The sequence below is a fragment of the Stomoxys calcitrans genome, chromosome 3, assembly GCF_963082655.1.
Source record: "Stomoxys calcitrans chromosome 3, idStoCalc2.1, whole genome shotgun sequence".
In the NCBI taxonomy this organism is placed as follows: domain Eukaryota; kingdom Metazoa; phylum Arthropoda; class Insecta; order Diptera; family Muscidae; genus Stomoxys; species Stomoxys calcitrans.
The window spans coordinates 127,761,183-127,780,748 of record NC_081554.1 but is presented as its reverse complement, the minus strand read 5'-3'; the positions used below and the strand labels follow the sequence as shown (position 1 = coordinate 127,780,748).

General features: G+C 39.3%; 1 protein-coding gene and 1 long non-coding RNA gene across 2 annotated transcripts in view; both read left to right on the top strand.

The window, feature by feature from the left end:
• LOC106091723 (ATP-binding cassette sub-family A member 2) overlaps window positions 1-13,729 on the top strand; it is a 70,443-nt gene extending 56,714 nt beyond the window's left edge. The window contains exon 21 of the mRNA XM_013258358.2: window positions 13,220-13,729. Within this exon, the coding sequence (XP_013113812.2) occupies window positions 13,220-13,661 (442 nt within the window). The 3' untranslated portion in view covers window positions 13,662-13,729. The remainder of the gene's footprint in view (window positions 1-13,219) is intronic.
• A 3,247-nt stretch (window positions 13,730-16,976) lies between these two features.
• LOC106091719 (uncharacterized) lies at window positions 16,977-19,486 on the top strand. The gene is made up of 2 exons (XR_001222040.2): window positions 16,977-18,866; window positions 18,946-19,486. It is a non-coding gene; the product is annotated as an uncharacterized LOC106091719 (long non-coding RNA).
• The last annotated feature ends 80 nt before the right edge of the window (window positions 19,487-19,566 follow it).

Below are 19,566 nucleotides of genomic sequence, written 5' to 3'. Positions count from 1 at the left end.
TAAAAACACTTGATGTATTTCAGATTTAGCGAAACTCAGATAGAGCTGGACATAATCAGCATATATGTGAATAGATGAGTGTGTGGGCGGAGGTGGTAGGTCGTTTATATACATCGAGAAAAGCAGTGATCCCAACATCGAACTCTGTGGTACACCATTATTCAATTTCAGAGCATTGTACATTAGATCCTTAATGAGAACAGACTGAGTTCTTTGACGGAGGTAGTTTTTAACTAACAACACAGTAGAGTGAGAAAAGTTAATATAATGTTTCAGTTTTGAGCACAGTGCATCATCGTTTACACACTCAAAACCTTTTTTGTGATCCAACAAAACTAGACATGTTACCTGTCCGTCATCAATATTTGATCTGATATCTTCAGCGATGAGGGCAGTAACGCAGCTATGTCTTGGCTTGAAGCCAGACGGTTTGCTGGATAAGAGGCTATACTCGTTAAGTTATGTACTAATTTGATTGTGGATTATTTGAGAAGAAAGGCAAAATTGATATAGGGAGATTGTTTTCCATTGTTTTCATGTGGATGGATATTTGCCAGTCGTTTAAATGTAATATATACGGATGAAGGTAATCCAAGCCTGCATTTGACTTTATAGACATGTAATACTCATATACATCAGTTGGCCCGACACATGAATATTAAAAAGTCGTGAAATCAGAAAAAAATGTTGCATTTGATATGACAGTTGATGTATGTATTTGTCCGATATCAGTTCCAAGGCTTGCTGTGCTGTTTTGAAAGTGTGCGTTCGTACATCAGGAGATGCTTCAATTTCGACCAGTGGACTGGACCCGATGCCAATTTCTCTTATTGTTTTTCCCTTTTTTTTTGAATCAGTAGCCTCGCAATATTTTCCACCAAAATAGCTACCTTTAGCACGATAGATTTTCTTATTCACAGCAGTTCTAAGTGATCGGGACTCCTCTTGGAGTTAAAGAGATTTAAAACGTTTCCATCTTGGAGTTAAAGAGATTTAGAACGTTTAATGGGAGTTATCTATATGGGAGTTATCTCAAGCTATAGTCAAAGTTCAGACTCGCCTATAACGAGGAGGTCCCTTATCGTTGACCTAAAAACTTGAATCAGACTTCACTCATTGACATAGATATTATATGTTTAAGTTGTGAGATAAAGTTATGAACGTGTGGAGTAAAAAATGTGTACCTTTTGGCTACAAAAAGTGCCTTTTTAACATGTTTTAATACTATTTTGCAGCCTCATTTATCAACCCTGGTGTGTTACGTCAGTCAGCAATTTCTCTTGAAAAGATTCGCTTAGTTGTAACGTTTGAAAAAAAGAAGAATAACTTTTTATCACAGAACTTGGTACAATTAGAAGGCAAAGTCATAAGTTCTGCTGATCAAATTTTCCAATTTCTGAGTTGTACCAAATGTGAAATGCTTTGTTTGGATTTTAAAGGTTTTTTTACATTTTGTTTCTTTTTCACATTTTTATCGTTTACAATCATAACTCTTTTGATCTTGTGGCTGCTACACATGATAATGCAAATAAAAACCTGAATGTCAATTTGACAATGTCCAGAAGTTTGACAGCCTAGTGGGAATTTGCGCCACCATCCCCACAGGGTTGTATCGTTGATTTCGTTGTTGTTGAGCGTATGACTTTACCTTCTAATTGTACCAAGGCACAGAATGTATTCGATGTATGTATGTGTGTAAAGCACTTAACCGATTTTGTTTATTTTTTCTCAGTCAAAACCAAAATAAAATATTTTCATTTATTTGGTAATACGTAAATCAGTGTTACTCAGAACAAACAAATATTCTAGCAGACATAATTACACGTACATAATTGCGGAAAACTAATAAAACAAACGGAGCAAAAGAAAAATAGAAGTTCTCTCTTGTAGCGTTGAACCTCACGCTCTAGTTCATGAAAATCTACCCTAAAGCTGGAGTTACGTACCACACGAAGCACTTGTGCGTGTTTAAGGCCCTATTAGACAGCATGCGAAGCAAACGAAACTAACATATGAAAATCACTTTTCAAAATAGCACATGTAATTTTTTTGATAGGAGCAATCAGCTGTTTTTGTTGTCAGTCAAATGAAAGCAACCCCAAATTAAACTGTCTTTTCAAATTTATTATTTACCTAGCTTTCTCACAACGTTAACAATTATTACTTATAAAAAATAAAAAAAATTATTACTTACTTTGGTTAAGTCATACGAAAATAACATACAAGTGTGATAGCAAAAATGATGAATCGTATGTAAATTGACAATTTTGACAAAAAAAATTTTCATGCATTTTCATTTTCATCGCGGCTTTAAGCAATCAGACGCGCCCTCATGCGTTGTATGGGTTGAGTTACACCCCATGCGACTTTGGCTGCGCACGAATTTCTAAAAATCAGCTTATTTAAGTCATATCCAAAGTTAATTTCAATAGAAATTGGTAATGATGTGTTTTGGTATGTTGCAAAACAATTTTGAACAGTAAGCATATTGAAATAATATCTTTTGCACCCTGAAACGCGTTCAAAGTTGAGAGTTCGTTAATTTATTCTGTCAGGTGAGTGCGTTCATTTGTTGTGTAACTCACACAATACAAACACACCTATTTAATTTATTTCTGACATGCTCGCGTAAGCACGCATAAGTGCTGCGCGAGATATGTAACTCCACCTTAAGGCTTCTATCCACAAGATACGACAACAGCCCAGATGGTATTGCTTAGACAGCAGGTAGTTATGGCACGGGTACGATCTTTGTCTGAAGATAGGTAGAGGTAAAACAGTACCGGAGATATCCGCCTTGGGAACTCCCTTTTTCACTCTACGGTGCTTCGACTTTTTTTCCCTTCACAGACTGGCGACCACATAGATAATTCGCGACCCAGCGTTTCAGGACTGACTGGAGTGACGTATTGGCGATGTCTCAAATAGCTTGGCATGACTGACGAATGCCAGTACCACAAGCAGTCTCCGAAATCAATGTGCTAAGCAGTCTTCGAAATCCAAGCTGATGGTCGGCAAATGGAAATTCTCTAACGAGACTCAGGAAAGGTAGTCCCTCAAGCGTCTTGGCTACTGGTAGGAGAAGCGAAATTGATCTATATGCCCTCCTTACTCGAGCCCTTTCCAGGCTTCAGTATTGAGATCACTCTGCCCATGAGGATGGTCGTAACTCGATTGCAGGTAGATACAGATCAATGTAGAGATTTTGGACGACTTGATGCCACGAATGACATTCGTAGCTTCATCCATGGTAAATTATGATGGCTGTCCTTCAGTTCGGAGACCACGGATACGACGAATGATTCTACTCCTAGCCCTGTCACTCTCGGGATGCACAAAGACGGTTGAACAACCTGACGTATCTTTTGGATCAGTCACAGTCACGACGCCAAAAGTGACTGAGGTTCTGTCATCACGTCTACCGGGGTTCGAGAGTGACTAAACAGTAAACCACAACTTGCCTAAAGCGGTATTTGAGTTACATTGCTCCAACTGTTCCAGGCGCAGATTCCGCTTATGTTCGTTTACTAGCCTGTTTATTTCTAGATTCAGTTCGCTGATTCTGGGGTTAGGTGGGTCCGTGCCACAAATCCCAACACGCTCATCAGCGAGACCCACTGCCTGCGCCGGGAAATTGGGTCGCACTTGGGGTATTCGACCTTAAGCACACTTAAGTGGGATGTCAATTCACTGAAGCGGCGAATAGTGTACCCTCTGAAGCCGACTCTATCGGCCTTCTTCTGATTGACAAACGTCCTGCGATTAGAGGTTTGAGTCGGGTGGTCGGTCGATGGTGAGAATTATGGGGAGGTGGTGTGATCCCAAAGAAATTACGGATTGCCAGAATATGTCACTCATGAGATTAGGGGATGCAATAGAAATGTCTGGCGAGCAGCTTCACTTTCCTCATTCACCGTGCAAAAGAACACGTACACGTACACTGAGCCTTCGTTATACACCATTCCGTGCAGTAAAGACCTATCTCGCCTGCGCTTGACGCTAGTGACCCATACATGGAATGTATGGGGGTAGCAGTCAGGTCTGGTACTGCCGAGATAGAGATATACAACGTGTATATACCGCCGGTTGGTAGCTGTGTCCCGATTAATGGTCAGGCCTACAACCCCGACATAAGTGGGTTGCTATCTGGCCATGGTCGTCTGGTTCTGGGGGATTTTAATGCACATCACTCGTCATGGCATTCTCCCCTAGGTAACGACCAGCGTGGCATAGCTTTGGCAGAGCAGATAGATAGCTCCACGTTTTGCACGGTGAATGAGGATGCCCCCACTAGGATTACGAGGAGGTGCAGCAGCTCGGCAGACATCTCAATTGCATCCCCTGATCTCCTGAGTGACGTATCCTGGCAAGCCGTCATCTCTTTGGGGTCAGACCACCTCCCCATAATCCTCACCATCGACCGACCACCCGACTTCATAACTTCTGAGCGCCGGACGTTCATCAATTACAAGAAGGCCAATTGGACTGGCTTCAGAGAGTATACCAATCGCCGCTTCAATGAACTGCCACCCCCATCTGATGTGCTTGTGGCCGAGAGGAAATTCCGAGACATCATCAACGCAGCAGCCGCTCGCTTTATACCAGCCGGTCGAATACCGCAAGTGCGACCCAATTTCCCGGCGCAAGCAGTGGTACTCGCAGACGAGCGTGATGGGATTCGTGCTATGGACCCCGCTAACCCCAGAATCAGCGAGCTGAATCTGGAAATAAACAGGGTAGTCAACGAACATAAGCGGAATTTGTGGCTGGAACACTTGGAGCAATGTAACTTAGGCACCGGTGCAGGCAAATTGTGGGCCACTGTTAAGTCTCTCTCGAACCCCGGTAGACGGGACGACAGGACCTCAGTCACTTTTGGCGAGATAACCGTGACTGATCCGAAGAGATGCGCCAGGTTGTTCAACCGTCAATTTATTGTGCATCCCGAGAGAGACAGGGCAAGGAGGAGAGCCATTCGCCGTATTCGTGGTCTCCGAGCCGATGAACAGCCATCACAATTTACCGTGGGCGAAGTTACGAATGTCATCAGTGGCGCCAAATCATCCAAGGAGTTGGGCCCCGACGGAATCTCTACATTGATTCTGAAGAATCTGGATTTACCTGGAGTTGAGTACCTTACCAATGTCCTTAACCTGTCATTGAACACTCTTATAGTTCCCGATGTCTGGAAAATGGGCAGAGTGATCCCGCTACTGAAGCCTGGTAAAGACCCGAGTTTGGGGGAATCGTACAGACCGATCTCCCTTCTCTCACCAGTGGCTAAGACGCTTGAGGCATTACTCCTCCCGAGCCTCGTAGGAGAATTTCCATTCGCCGAGCATCAACACGGATTTCGGAGACTGCACAGCACGACAACAGCTTTGCATGCCATCACCACACACATTTGCCGTGGCTTCAATCAACCCAGGCCATGTGATAGGACGGTCCTCGTGGCACTGGACCTGTCGAAGGCATTCGTCAGCCATGCCAAATTTTTTGAGGACATCGCCAACACGTCCCTCCAGCCAGGCCTGAAACGTTGGGTCGCTAATTATCTGTTGTGGAATTTAGGGATAAGAAGTCAAAACACCGTAGAGTGAAACAGGGATTTCCCCAAGGTGGGGTGATATCTCCGGCTCTGTTTAACCTCTACCTATCCTCCATCCCACCTCCTCCAGACGGCATAGAGATCGTATCATATGCGGACGATTGTACGATCATGGCATCAGGCCCCCCACCCATTGATGACATCTGCGATAGGTTGAACGTCTACCTCAACGAGCTTGCCTCATATTTCGCTGCCAGAAATCTGAAGATATCCGCCACCAAATCTTCAGCCACACTGTTCACTACAAATACGCGTGAGGTGAATACTGAGCTGACTGTGATGGTCGATGGAGAAATGATTCCGACCATCAAGTGTCCCAAAATACTTGGCGTCACATTTGACAGCTCCTACACTTTCTCCCCACATGCCACAGCAATCTGCAATAAAGTCAAAAGTAGAAACAAGGTCCTCAAGTCACTCGCTGGCAGCACTTGGGGTGCAGACAAAGAAACCTTGTTGACCACGTACAAAGCAATTGGCCGGTCTGTGGTAAGTTATGCAGCGCCAGTGTGGTCACGTCAACTTTGTGACACGCAGTGGAATAATATTCAGATCTGTCAGAATGCCGCCCTCCGAACTGCGACGGGCTGTCTCCTCAGTTCTCATGTGGACCACCTCCATCAGGAGACAAAGATCCTACCAGTGCGAAGACACAACTACATGCTGTCTAAGCAATACCTTTTGGGCTGTTATCGCAGAAATCATCCAAATCATCATCTTGTGGATAGATACCCACCGCCCAGAAGCCTTAAGGTAGATCTACACGTCAATTACGTTCCGGCAGATGCAGCCGCCTCAATTCCCACAGAGCTAGGATTGATGCCGACGCGCAAGATGTATGTCCCGATTGTAACCAGGGACCGCACGATACACGTCACCTGTTTAACTGCCCGGCCAAACCCACTCAGACCCAGATCCCTGTGGACGCACCCCATCTTAGTCGCGGAGTTCCTGGGTCATGACACTCAACAGAATCAAGCAGACGAATGATAGTACACAATAAACTGCTACAACAACAATAACCGTGCAAAACGGGGAGCTTTCAATCTGCTCTGCCAAAGCTATGCCCCGCTGATCGTTACCTAGGGGAGAATGCCATGAAACGTGATGCGCATTAAAATCTCCTAGAACCAGAAGATGATGGCCAGACAGTAGCTTACTTGTCAGGCTTGTAAGCTTGCAAAACCTGGAGCTTTTAATCTGCTCTGCCAAAGCTATGCCCCGCTGATTGTTACCTAGGGGAGAATGCCATGAAACGTGATACGCATAAAAGTCTCTTAGAAACAGACGATAATGGCCAGACAGTAGCTTACTTGTCGGGCTTGTAAGCTTGGCCATTCATTGGGTCACAACTACCAACCGGCGGTATGTACACGTTGTATAGCTCTATCTCGGCACTACCGGACCTGACTCCTATTTCCATACACTCCATGTTGGGGTCACTAGCGCCAGGCGAGATTGGTCTTTACTGCACGGAATGGTGTATAATCCCCCACCTCCACTCCTTAAGCGATCCTTACGTAGCACATTGTATCCGTGACAACTACGCAGGCTGCAGGTGTTGGTCAGCTTTTTCTACTGGATCGCTGCAACCAATTATTCAATGCGACTATACTTCCGTAGTGACGTAAGGACAGAGCAAGATCGGAAATGCACCCACTCCATGCACTGGTTTCACCTCACCGACACCGACCGATGATTGAGGCGGTTCTGGCAGAACAAGGGTTCGGGGTTCCTTTCAATCCCGGCACGGACCAGAAGTAATTGGAGAAGGCACTGCGGGATTTGCCTCTCCTATGACGAAAAAAGGATGAACATATGCACTGAGGCGGCAGCTCTTGCCGAAGAAGGACTCCATCGGGTCAATCCGATGCGTACAACATGCTGCCGTGGGATTGGCAATTTTGACTTTGCCACAAATTGTTGTAGCATATGCGGAATATTTGCGTCTTTGACTTTTACATTTATATGTCGGCCTACATCGAGTGTCTAATCTAAATGAAGAATTGGGAAAAGTACGGTTATTCGACTGGGAAGCTTTATTTAAGAAAACCTCAGTTAATATGTGTGGTGATGGTGTACAAATTGTCATCTTTATTACGAATTTAGTTTTAGTAATGAAGTTAGTCGATCACTCTGTCCATTGTCCAGGCATCGAGAACAATTAGTATTTAATGTAAAATTTAAGGTTGAGCGGTTATAAGGCGAGCGTATATTGCGTTTATGATGGCTAGGAATCTTTTTTTTTTTTTTTTTTTTTTTTTTTTTTTTTTTTATTTTTTACTTATACGTTATAAAACTTACAATTAGTTTTTATAAACGCCTCAGCGCCATTAGGCATAATAGAGGCTAGTTGGCAAAATAACAAAATTCAATTATTTTAATACAATGTTTGATCAGTAATAAATTAAACGATGTTAAAGGTTAATGATCTTATTAGAAGAAAATTAATTTAATTTACAAAAGTGTTTCAGTTTGTGTTTTAAGGTAATTCCTTAGCAATCTTTTAAAAATTGAAATTGGGTTAGACTTTATATCGCTCGGTATATCATTAAACTCATGACTGCCAGAATATTCTACTCTCTGTTTTGTGGTCTCTGTGCGGCACAATGCTACTCCCAGCTGTTGATTGTTGCGGGTGTTGAATGAAACTTGGTTTAGATTAAATTCAATTGTGTGGTGCCCTATGTGGTGAATGCATTTATATACGTACAGAAGAAGCTGCAACTTATAAATTCCATGAATTGGCAAAATAGTTGGAAAAACACTGTCGTATAATGAAACGGTGGGATAAAGTAATGGTAAGTTTGCAACAGTTTTCAGAGCTTTGTTTTGAAGCCTTTGCAATGATTTTAACTCGCCTGTGTTCCTGTATGCATAGACCACAGCCAAATAGTTAAGATGGCTCTGTATTAATGTTTGATAAATTAGATATTTGGTTCTTTCGTCGAACTTGTATTTGAACTTATACAACAATCCAAGTGCTGGAGATATTTTCAACTTTAGCTGATTTATGTGATGATTCCAGTTAAGGTTTGACTGCATATATATGCCCAAATATTTGACAACATTCACTTCGTTTATAGTTTCTCCATCCACAGTGATGCTAAAGTCCATATTATGGCCAGGGTATGGTTTAAATCTGATTAATTTAGTTTTCTTTCTATTTATAAACAATTTGTTCAGTCGCATATACTCAAAAATTAATGCAGAATCTCGTTCCATATAAGTTTTAACCACGGTCGTGGACTTGTACGGATAAAAAAGACATATGTCATCCGCATACATAAATAGCCGTCCTTTTAGCTCCAAATTGCATAGGTCATTAACATAGATTAAAAACAGCAACGGGCCTAGTACACTGCCTTGCGGTACACCATGTTCAATAGAAGCCAGTTGGCTTTTACTGTCCCCCATTTGCACAAATTGTTTTCGATTCACCAGATAAGATTTGAAAAGCCGTAGTACACTACCGCGAATGCCATAAAATTCCAGCTTCTTTAATAAAATGTTGTGATCAATCATATCAAAAGCTTTAGATAAATCAAAGAAGATGCCTACTACGCCATTGTGACCTTTATCCAACATTTTGCATATATAGTTTTGTACATTAATAACAGCTTCGTCAGTTCCACATCCTCTGCGAAAACCATATTGACAATCAGTAAGTATTCGGTTCGTTTCTAAGAATGCAGCCATTTGCCGATGAATAATTCGTTCATATATAATATTTATAGATGGCAACACAGAAATAGGTCTTAAATTTTCAATAACTGTTGAATTTCTACCCTTAGGAATGGGTATTACCTTATGTATCTTAAGGCTTTGTGGGTAAGTTGATGTCGCTATCATGCTGTTAAAAATGTTCAGCAAATAATGATTGACATTGCTACTGCAAACTTTGAGTACGTTGTGCGGCAAATTATCATGACCACAACTTTTATTTAATTTAAGCGCTGAGATTTCACTTTCTATTTCACTTTGTGTGGTAAAATGTAAATCAAGATGGTTTTGGTTGTAACATAGGGTTCCCAATGAATTGCAACTGTCTCCTGGGTACATCGGTATCATATTTTTTAGATTTATAACAGACTTAAGAAAGAAAGTGTTACATAACTCGGCCTTCTTCCTATCATTCGTTATGATATTACCATCATCATCTTTAAAAGATAGCTGTGTTTTAATATTTCTTCCCAGAGTTTCATTTAAAAAGCGCCATGTTTTCTTTGGATTATTTTTGATGTCAGCCAGATTATTTATATAGTAATTGTTCATTGAATTTCTTGACGAATTTCTAATAACTTTACTGATTCTTTTCAATTGGCTATTTATACTGTCATTATTGCGACATTTCCTTCTTAATTTCAATAATCGATTCTTATAGTCAATCAATTTCAAGAGATTCCCATTTATCCATGGTGCAATGGCATTTCTTTGGTTTACATTTAGGGGTTTTGTGACGGTAGAACAATCTACAGCAGTTTTTACATGCGTAACAAAATTATTAAGGTCCTCGGTGGGTGCTCCCAAGAGAGAAAGAGTCTGAAGGTGGGAATCAATAGTAGTCTTCAATTTATCATAATCGCAAAAGGAGTAATTATGTCTGACAATATTATCTAACTGTTCATCAATATTCACTTGGCAGTAAATTAAATTGTGATCAGTTAACATGCATCCAACCGCCATGATTGACATGGACCCTAAAATATTCGAATACACATGGTCAAGTTCAATAACTCGAATAACTGAGAATGGGGTAGGGTGATCGTTTAAATTAAACGCCAATTGGTATTCTATCAGATGTCATTATAATCAGAGGTGATGAAATACAATGATCAACTCGTGGTTGCCATTAAAGTCTTCTAGAACCAAGCGAATATATGTTATTCTTTTTCTGAACTGCGCCCTATGTTCACAATGAACTTTTTACTATTGTAAATGTAATTTGGAATGTATTTAATATACTCCAATGTAAATAAAGAACAGATATGTTGTTGTTGTTGTAACAATGTGACGTTATACAGTGAGGCGGCAGCCCTTGCCGATGAAGAACTCGATCGGGTCATGGGATTGGGATTGAAAGGACATGTAAAGGGTGATTTTTTTGAGGTTAGGATTTTCATGCATTAGTATTTGACAGATCACGTGGGATTTCAGACATGGTGTCAAAGAGAAAGATGCTCAGTATGCTTTGACATTTCATCATGAATAGACTTACTAACGAGCAACGCTTGCAAATCATTGAATTTTATTACCAAAATCAGTGTTCGGTTCGAAATGTGTTCATTCACCGTAACGTTGCGTCCAACAGCATCTTTGAAAAAATACGGTCCAATGATTCCACCAGCGTACAAACCACACCAAACAGTGCATTTTTCGGGATGCATGGGCAGTTCTTGAACGGCTTCTGGTTGCTCTTCACTCCAAATGCGGCAATTTTGCTTATTTACGTAGCTATTCAACCAGAAATGAGCCTCATCGCTGAACAAAATTTGTCAAAATTTGAACACATTTCGAACCGAACACTGATTTTGGTAATAAAATTCAATGATTTGCAAGCGTTGCTCGTTAGTAAGTCTATTCATGATGAAATGTCAAAGCATACTGAGCATCTTTCTCTTTGACACCATGTCTGAAATCCCACGTGATCTGTCAAATACTAATGCATGAAAATTCTAACCTCAAAAAAATCACCCTTTATAATATATTGGGTTGCCCAAAAAGTAATTGCGGATTTTTTAAAAGAAAGTAAATGCATTTTTTATAAAACTTAGAATGAACTTTAATCAAATATACTTTTTAAACTTTTTTTCTAAAGCAAGCTAAAAGTAACAGCTGATAACTGACTGAAGAAAGAATGCAATTATAGAGTCACAAGCTGTGAAAAAATTTGTCAACGCCGACTATATGAAAAATCCGAAAATTACTTTTTGGGCAATCCAATATATGTCTCACAAATTATTTCCTGTTACACGATTGAATGAATTTTTGCCTATTAATGACTGAAATGACCTTCATTCCATTTAAATATTGAAAAAGTAAAAGCGTGCTAAGTTCGACCGGGCCGAATCTTTTATACCATGGATCGCATTTGTCAAGTTCTTCAAAAGTTATTGACCGATATGGACCGTACTTATCTTGGCTGTAAGAAGTCAAAGAAAAACACCGCCACCAAAATTTCGGGCAAATCGAGTAATAATGCGCGCTCCAAACGCTCAGAAAGTCAAATTGGTTGATCGGTTTATATAGCAGCTATATCAGCTATGAACCGATTCGAACCATACATAGCACAATTGTTGGAAGTGATGCCAAAAAAAACCATGTCCAAAATTTCCAAATCGAATAAGAACTACGCCCTATAGAAGCCAAGATCCAAGATCGGTTTATATGGCAGCTATATCAAAACATGGACCGATTTGGCCCATTTACAGTCCCACCTACACTAATAAAAAGTATTTGCGCAAATTTTCAAACGCCTAGCTTTACTCCTTCGAAAGTTGTCGTGCTTTCGACAGACGGGCGGAGGGGCGGACAGACGGATGAACATGGCTAGATCGACTTAAATGTCATGACAATATATTCACGATCGCCACATAATCTATAAACAACATCAGACATTGATCTTAGAAATCGGTGAACATCTTTTGTTTTTATTTACAATTCAGTGAATCGAAGGAACAGTGGTGGTCATACAATTAAGGACACCGTTTTTAATTTTGAAACAATTGCGTTTTATTGAAATTAAATGATAAAAACATATGTAAATATAAAACATGTATATATATATGTGTTTTTATAAAACAACAGAGGCAAAAAAGTTGCTAAGTTTATATAAAAAGACAAGGAAATATTTTATCCAATTTTTGCTTGGATAACTAATTCGGGACACTTATGTGTATCAAGTATTCAATAAAGAGGGTATGAATTGGGTAACTCAAATTGGTTCTTCGGGTTGCTCTTAAGGTTTTTACGACTTAGTTAACTCTAATAATATATGTATATTGTATATATATATATATATATATATTGAGCTGTGACACCAAAGATATTTTGAGATTCAGAGGGAATGCTGAGGGAAGTCTTAGACTGCCTGCTAGGAACTAATTGGAGATAGGTTCCATTTTTTTTTACCGACAGTGAGGGTTGGGTGGCGGGCACTGTGGACGTTTGGACATCCCTATTCACTGATAGCTCCAAGTTGCATGAAGCTAGGCCAAATGCACCGATTATTAATTTGACATACGTGCAATTTGTTGAACTACTGAATCTGATAGACGAGATGACTAGTGCGGAGGTGTTGGTGAAACGGGAATACATACCTGCCGGAATGTCAGATGTGCTTGCTTTCCTCAAGAGGTTGCTGAGCACTATGACATGTGTTATTTAGGTAGGTCAACAGGCCCTATGGTGCATATGGGAATGTCACAATGATTACTGTAGATGCTGTCTTGACAACCTTAAGCACTAAAATATCCCATTAACAAATGCTAAAAATCCTACTTTAATATTAATTACGTTCCATTACATTTAAAGTGTTGAGACGCAAGTTTTATTTAACTTTAGTTCACATATATATATTTAACCTTTTTTATTTTTTATATATCTTTTCAGTATGGATGAGTGTGAAAATCTCTGCAATCGATTGGCTATTATGGCCGAAGGACAATTTAAGTGTCTAGGACATGTTCCTGAACTTAAGCAATTGTATGGTGCAGGTTTTACCATCAGCATTAAGCTGCGTACTAGCGAAGCCACAGACAATGAAGTTCAAGCGGTAACGCACCAACTAAAGCAAATATTTCCCCACAGTAAATTGCGAGAAAATCACGCAGGCATTCTTACGTATTTCATCAAAGCGCACGATATTATTGTTTGGTCAGAAGTGTTCTCAAAATGTGCCCAATTTCAACAAAAGGCCGCCGATCTTATTGAGGAGTATTCGGTTAATGAGACAACATTGGAGGATATATTCCTTAAATACGACACAAAACAAAAGAGGAACAGTACTAACGGGCAGATTCATACTTGTGACTCGATTGAGCTGGACAGTTAAGCCACTGAATTTGTTGCATTGCACAGAATCTCATTCATACAAAACAAAGCATGAAGACAATTTCATTTCATTATATTCCATTAAAGTGCTTTATACACACTTAATAACATACATACACATACATACGTATCAAAAAACGAAACTAAATCTTAAATGGCTTATGTATAGAATACTTCAATAATTTTTATTTATTTATTTTTCATTCAACACAAAGATCTTTTTTTATAAAAAAGTGCATTTCATTCATTTTGAAATTTTTCGTAAAGTTTGGTTACGTGGAAAACAAAAATGAAATGGAAAAAAACATCATAAAACTAGTATAACGTTGTGTTAGTAAGTGAGTATTAAGTTCGTTTTTAAGTTATTTCTCCCCAAAGAGGTGTCGGCAGATTCATACTTGTGACTCGATTGAGCTGGACAGTTAAGCCACTGAATTTGTTGCATTGCACAGAATCTCATTCATACAAAACAAAACATGAAGACAATTTCATTTCATTATATTCTATTAAAGTGCTTTATACACACTTAATAACATACATACACATACATACGTATCAAAAAACGAAACTAAATCTTAAATGGCTTAGGAATAGAATATTTAATTTTTTTCAATTCAACACAAAAGATCTTTTTTATAAAAAGTATATTTCATTCATTTTGAAACTTATCGTAAAGTTTGGTTACGTGGAAGTTGCAGAAGATTGTTTCTTAGTACTGTATAAAACAAAAATGAAATGGAGAAAAACATCATAAAACTAGCATAACGTTGTGTTGGTAAGTGAGTATTAAGTTCGTTTTTAAGTTATTCCTCCCCAAAGAGGTGTCGCACTGCGGTACACCGTTCGGGCTCGGCTATAAAAAGGAGGTCTCCTATTATTAAGCTTAAACTTGAATCGGATAGCACTTACTGATATGTGAGAAGTTTGCCCCCGTTCCTTAATGGAATGTTCGGGGCAAAATTTGCATTTGCATTAATTTCCTATCATAATGACCATGGAACACTTAAACTAAGTAGTTTAAGAATGATTTTTAAAATCCACGAAAGGTCTGTTTCATTTTAGTACTCTTTATAAAGTGGTAAACTTTGAACATTTTGAGGAAAAGATAGCTATGCAATTCCAAAGACGTTTCGCATAGCTATCCAGTGCAACCTTATATTTTAACCATAATTTACACTTACAAAAACTAATAATTTTTATGCAGATACAATGCTGGGGCATGCTTTTTTTTGCAAATTTTACACCTATTTCCATTGTTTTCTTGTGTTGTTTTGACCAGAGAAACTATCAGGCGAAATATATTTAATATATGTATTTGACCTGTTCCAGTTTCGAAAACGCAAAACGAAAGAATTTCTTGCAATGTTGATATTTGCATATGCATACTCTTATCAAACCTCTATATAGCTCTCTCTATCCTCAAGTGATTTCATATCACAAAAGAGGAAGATTTTGAAAACATAGGCAAAACAATTTTTTGCGTTTTGATATTTGCCATGTATCAGATGTGCACAACTTTCAAAGACGCAAAATTGTATAGCACATACTATGTAAAAAACTTGCCGCCTGATAGAGCCTTTAGCAAGTTTTGTACTTTCGAGAATTGTCGACTGGCTCACATTTTATTTTCAAAATCCACGTTGGCTTTAATGGTTTCGCTAGGTTTCAAAATTTGTTCCTTTCCATTGATTATAATTCTTCTTTTATAGATTCCTGTCATTTTTATACCCGCCAACATAGGATGGGCGCTATATTCATTTAGTCATTCCGTTTGCAACACATCGAAAAAAAGTATATATAATTCAGATGGTCGTAAAATTCTACGGCGATTTAACCATGGCCGTGTATCTGCCTGTCCGTCTGTTGTAATCACGCTATAGCCTAGCTGTACGCGGACCATATTAGGATATAGCTGTCGGATAGACTGATCTGCCGATTGAGATCGGCATAATAGCTCGAAAATTTAAAATTTTATCGAAAACAATGAAATCATTAAAATATTGATAAAAAGCGGATTCATTGCCCGATTTCGCTGAAAGAGTTCTCGGGATCTAAATCAAATATGATCCAGACCAGTCCCTATTTAGATACAATTATGGATGTGTGAATGGAGTTATTAGAAAATAGTATGATTAATATATCTATATCCATGGTGGTGGGTTTGGCCGTGCCGAACTTAACACGTGTTTACTTGTCCATTGTCAAAATTTTTAAAAGACATCAGAATTTTTCTCAAACTTTATGTTCTAATTGTTTTTTTTTTACTTTACGAACTTTAGTTTATACAAATCTTATGTGCACAAAATCTTCGCCATTTAGTTTAGGAGCATGAAGCTATGGCAAATGGGAAGTTTTCCCATCTTCTGAAATTGTATGGCAATATATTTTATTGTGATAGGTTAGCATGACGCATAGGCTATTATGCACGCCTGGGTTCGAATACTCGCGAGAAATTTAGAAAAAAGGTTTTACCGTGGTTATCCTTTCAAAATGCTGGCGATATTTGTGAGGTACTCCGCAATCAAAGCTGCCAAACGTGACATTTTACCGTCGTTTGGACGATTTTTGTCCGAAATTTGTCACTTTGACTCTCGACGAATTTCGATTTGAATCCGGATTTATTTGTTCTGAAATCGACCTGAAAGTAGAGAAAAAAGTTCAGAATTATCGTTTATGGCTGAATTTGTACGACAAATCTGCATTATTGTCCTATTTTAATGTAAAGGGCGATTAAATTGAAATTGATATCTTTAACGCGTTGCTCACTTGTATGTCTTTCCATCATTAAAATTATGTTAATGCGATATTTTTCGCGATATTTTTCGCCGGTTACTTTTTTTAGTTAAAAGATGTTAAAGCAAAAAAACTTGCTGACTTCGTTCAGTAGGACATTCCCTCATTACTTATGGTAAAATTTTAATAAAATTTTTATTTTATCATTGTTATTTTCGTAGTGTTTCAAAAAAGTAATCGCGAAAAAAGGGGTTTCAACGGTGAAAAACGAACATAGTACCAGCCATTAGACTGAAATTGAGAAATGTTAAATTAAATACAAAAAAAGTTTGACATCGGCCGTTAAAATTTAATACAATAAAAAAATATGGAATTCAGACTTTAATGTGATTGGGGGGCTAATAATATTTAAAAATTTTTAACCCTCCAATCATATAGAAGTCTGAATTCCATATTTTTTTTTTGTGCTATCGCTTGTTTTGTCTTTACAATAAAAATTACATCCTCTTTACAAATTATATATATAAAATTATACATTTATGTTTTTATTGAAAAAATATCTAAAAAAAAATCATCAACATTCGAGTTGCCTTCCATCCTTCGAAAATCGCACCTTAATTTAATTTAGTTTAATTGATCAAATCGATTTTACACTCCGAAGCAAGAAAAGGGTAAGTCCTAAAATTCTCTATTTTAAGCGAGCACTTTATTCCTTATATAATGTAGTGAGATAAAAATCCTTTTAACATTCCATTAAGGAACAGGGGATACTTCTCTCATATCAATGAGTGCAGTCCGATTAATGTTTTAGCTCAAAGATAAGGGCCTGGTTATGCTCTCGTAAATGAAGAATAAATGTATCGTAAATGTTAAGAGGCAATTAAAGGCCTGGTTATGCTCTCGTAAACATACCTTAAATGTAGGAAAACGGGTCAACTTTTTTGTTTTGCTTTGTGAAAACACATGCAAATGATTACCGAACAACCGGAAAGTAGAATTCAGTAAAAACAAAATTTTACGTTTCGTTTTCGTGTCAGCTAATAAAATTTGAAGTTTGAAGAAGTTTCAAAACCAACAATTTATGTTAAGAAAACTGCTATTCCCCTTTTCTTTGATTTCTTTGTTTAAGGATGAATGGGTAGCCCACCACGAAAAGGTGGACTGTCTGTGAAAAGTGAGAAATATGGGATAGCAAGAAACTACAAGTTAGTACTATGTCTTGAAACTGGGATCTATTCAGGGATTCCACACACTCCGCCACGGTCTTGAAGGCCGCCAATACTGATTTCGACCCGGCACGGGATGCTTATAAGCACCACATCTGAGCTCCAATTTGTTTGGTGTTCACGTCATTACGAGAAGCTCAGCTGAGAGCTAATGGGCGCGTCCATAGGTTGCGGATAGTGGAATGCTTCGTGTACGGAGTAGCTGCAATTGCAGTCGCGGACAATCAGCGGTATCGAGTGGAGAGTCTCAGTGAGTGGTCGGGCGGCAACAGCTCTTGCTTAAATACGGGGTGCCTGTGATACTCGATATGACAAGGTGGTCTATTAGCGTCTTTAAATAACCAATGGCCGTAGCGTTCCGGCGGCGATCGGTCTTGTGGACCTGAGCGAGCTTGCTCATTTTTGGAGCTTGACGAGGATCGCTACCTCCACAAACAAATGTGGCTACAACAACAGCAATAACAACTGAATTCGAAAACTTTAAATCCCTTTCCGAAATTTCTTTTGCGTCTATCGTTATGGCACATAGCTCTGCCTGAAATGTTATGTGTGTATCGTAGTATAACCCCAATCCCGTCCTTGTCTCCCGAAACCCTCCTCAGTCTGCCCACCACATCCAAAGTGTCCAGAAGGGAACCTTGTCCATATTCTGTCTCCGAGTGCGGTTCAGGGCGGTGACTGTCGACCAATCTCCTCGCTGTTAAATGCCCTCTCAATATTCAAGAAGGCCGCCATCGCGTACTACTTCAGTTGGAGAAACGCTTCTAATCTTGCATCACTGCATGGAGGGCCATCTTCTCCGACCTGCCTTGAGTTATGCATGAGGTTCTCCGACGTCAGACCCTCACTTTCAAGTCTTTTTTTATACTTTTTTGTAAAAAGCATAATTGCCTTTTTACATTTACGATACAATTGTTCTATATTTACGAGAGCATAACCAGGCCTTAAGCTATTACAAAACGTAGCATTTGACATTAAAAAAAAAAACAATTTTATTAACAAAATAGACTTGAAGGTGAGTCAGGGAGAACTTCGGGCATACCTCAAGGGCACAAAATGCATACCTTAAGGACAGGTCGGAGAAGACGGGCCTGCACGCAGTGATGCGCGAAGTCGAGACGTCGCTCTAACTGAAGGTGACTGGGCCGAAAGTCGCCGCTCTGAGCCGCATGGGGATCCAACCAAGATTCTCCCTGTGCTACGTGACAGAACTATCAACGCGGACTTCGGAGATAGTGTGGTCAAAGGTGGGTGATAAGGGGAACACCGCAGGGAGGAATGTAAACGAACTTCTGTTGGATTTTAACAAAATGATCGCAATGCTAGGTATGCAACATATCAACGTCTATTCCGAACTGTGCCGTCAAGGTTGCGCTTAGGTTGCTGGAGGAGACAGAATACGGCCAAGGTTTCTGGACACTGTGGAGGAGTGGGGCACACTGAGGATGGTTTCAGACTACTTGGAATTTAAGGATTCACCTTCCCTGGAGGGAGAAGTAGGAGCTAATACTGGGATTTCTAGAGAATGGTACCATTATAGATGACTCTAAGATGGAGACAGGGACTGGATTGGGGTTATATAAAGCTTTCGAAATCAGTGTATATGGTGGCCCAATGCCGTGCGTTCTAGTACAGTGAGGTCGAATTGCGTGTTGGAGTGTATGGAATCCCTGTATAGACTCCAGTTTCACGACATACTGCTAACATGGATTAAAGCATACATATTCTCACATTTCATTTCCTTTTCACCACAGGTCAGACTGGCCACTAGGTGAACTCACCTTTCCATGGTAGTCTAACCACGGAATGTAAAATTTTGTTTTTACTGAATTATATATTCCGGTTACGATCGACAAACGTTCGGTAATCTTTGTATGTGTATTAATAAGTCAAAACAAAACAGCTGATACGTTTTCCTACATTTACGGCAAGATGTATTCATTTACA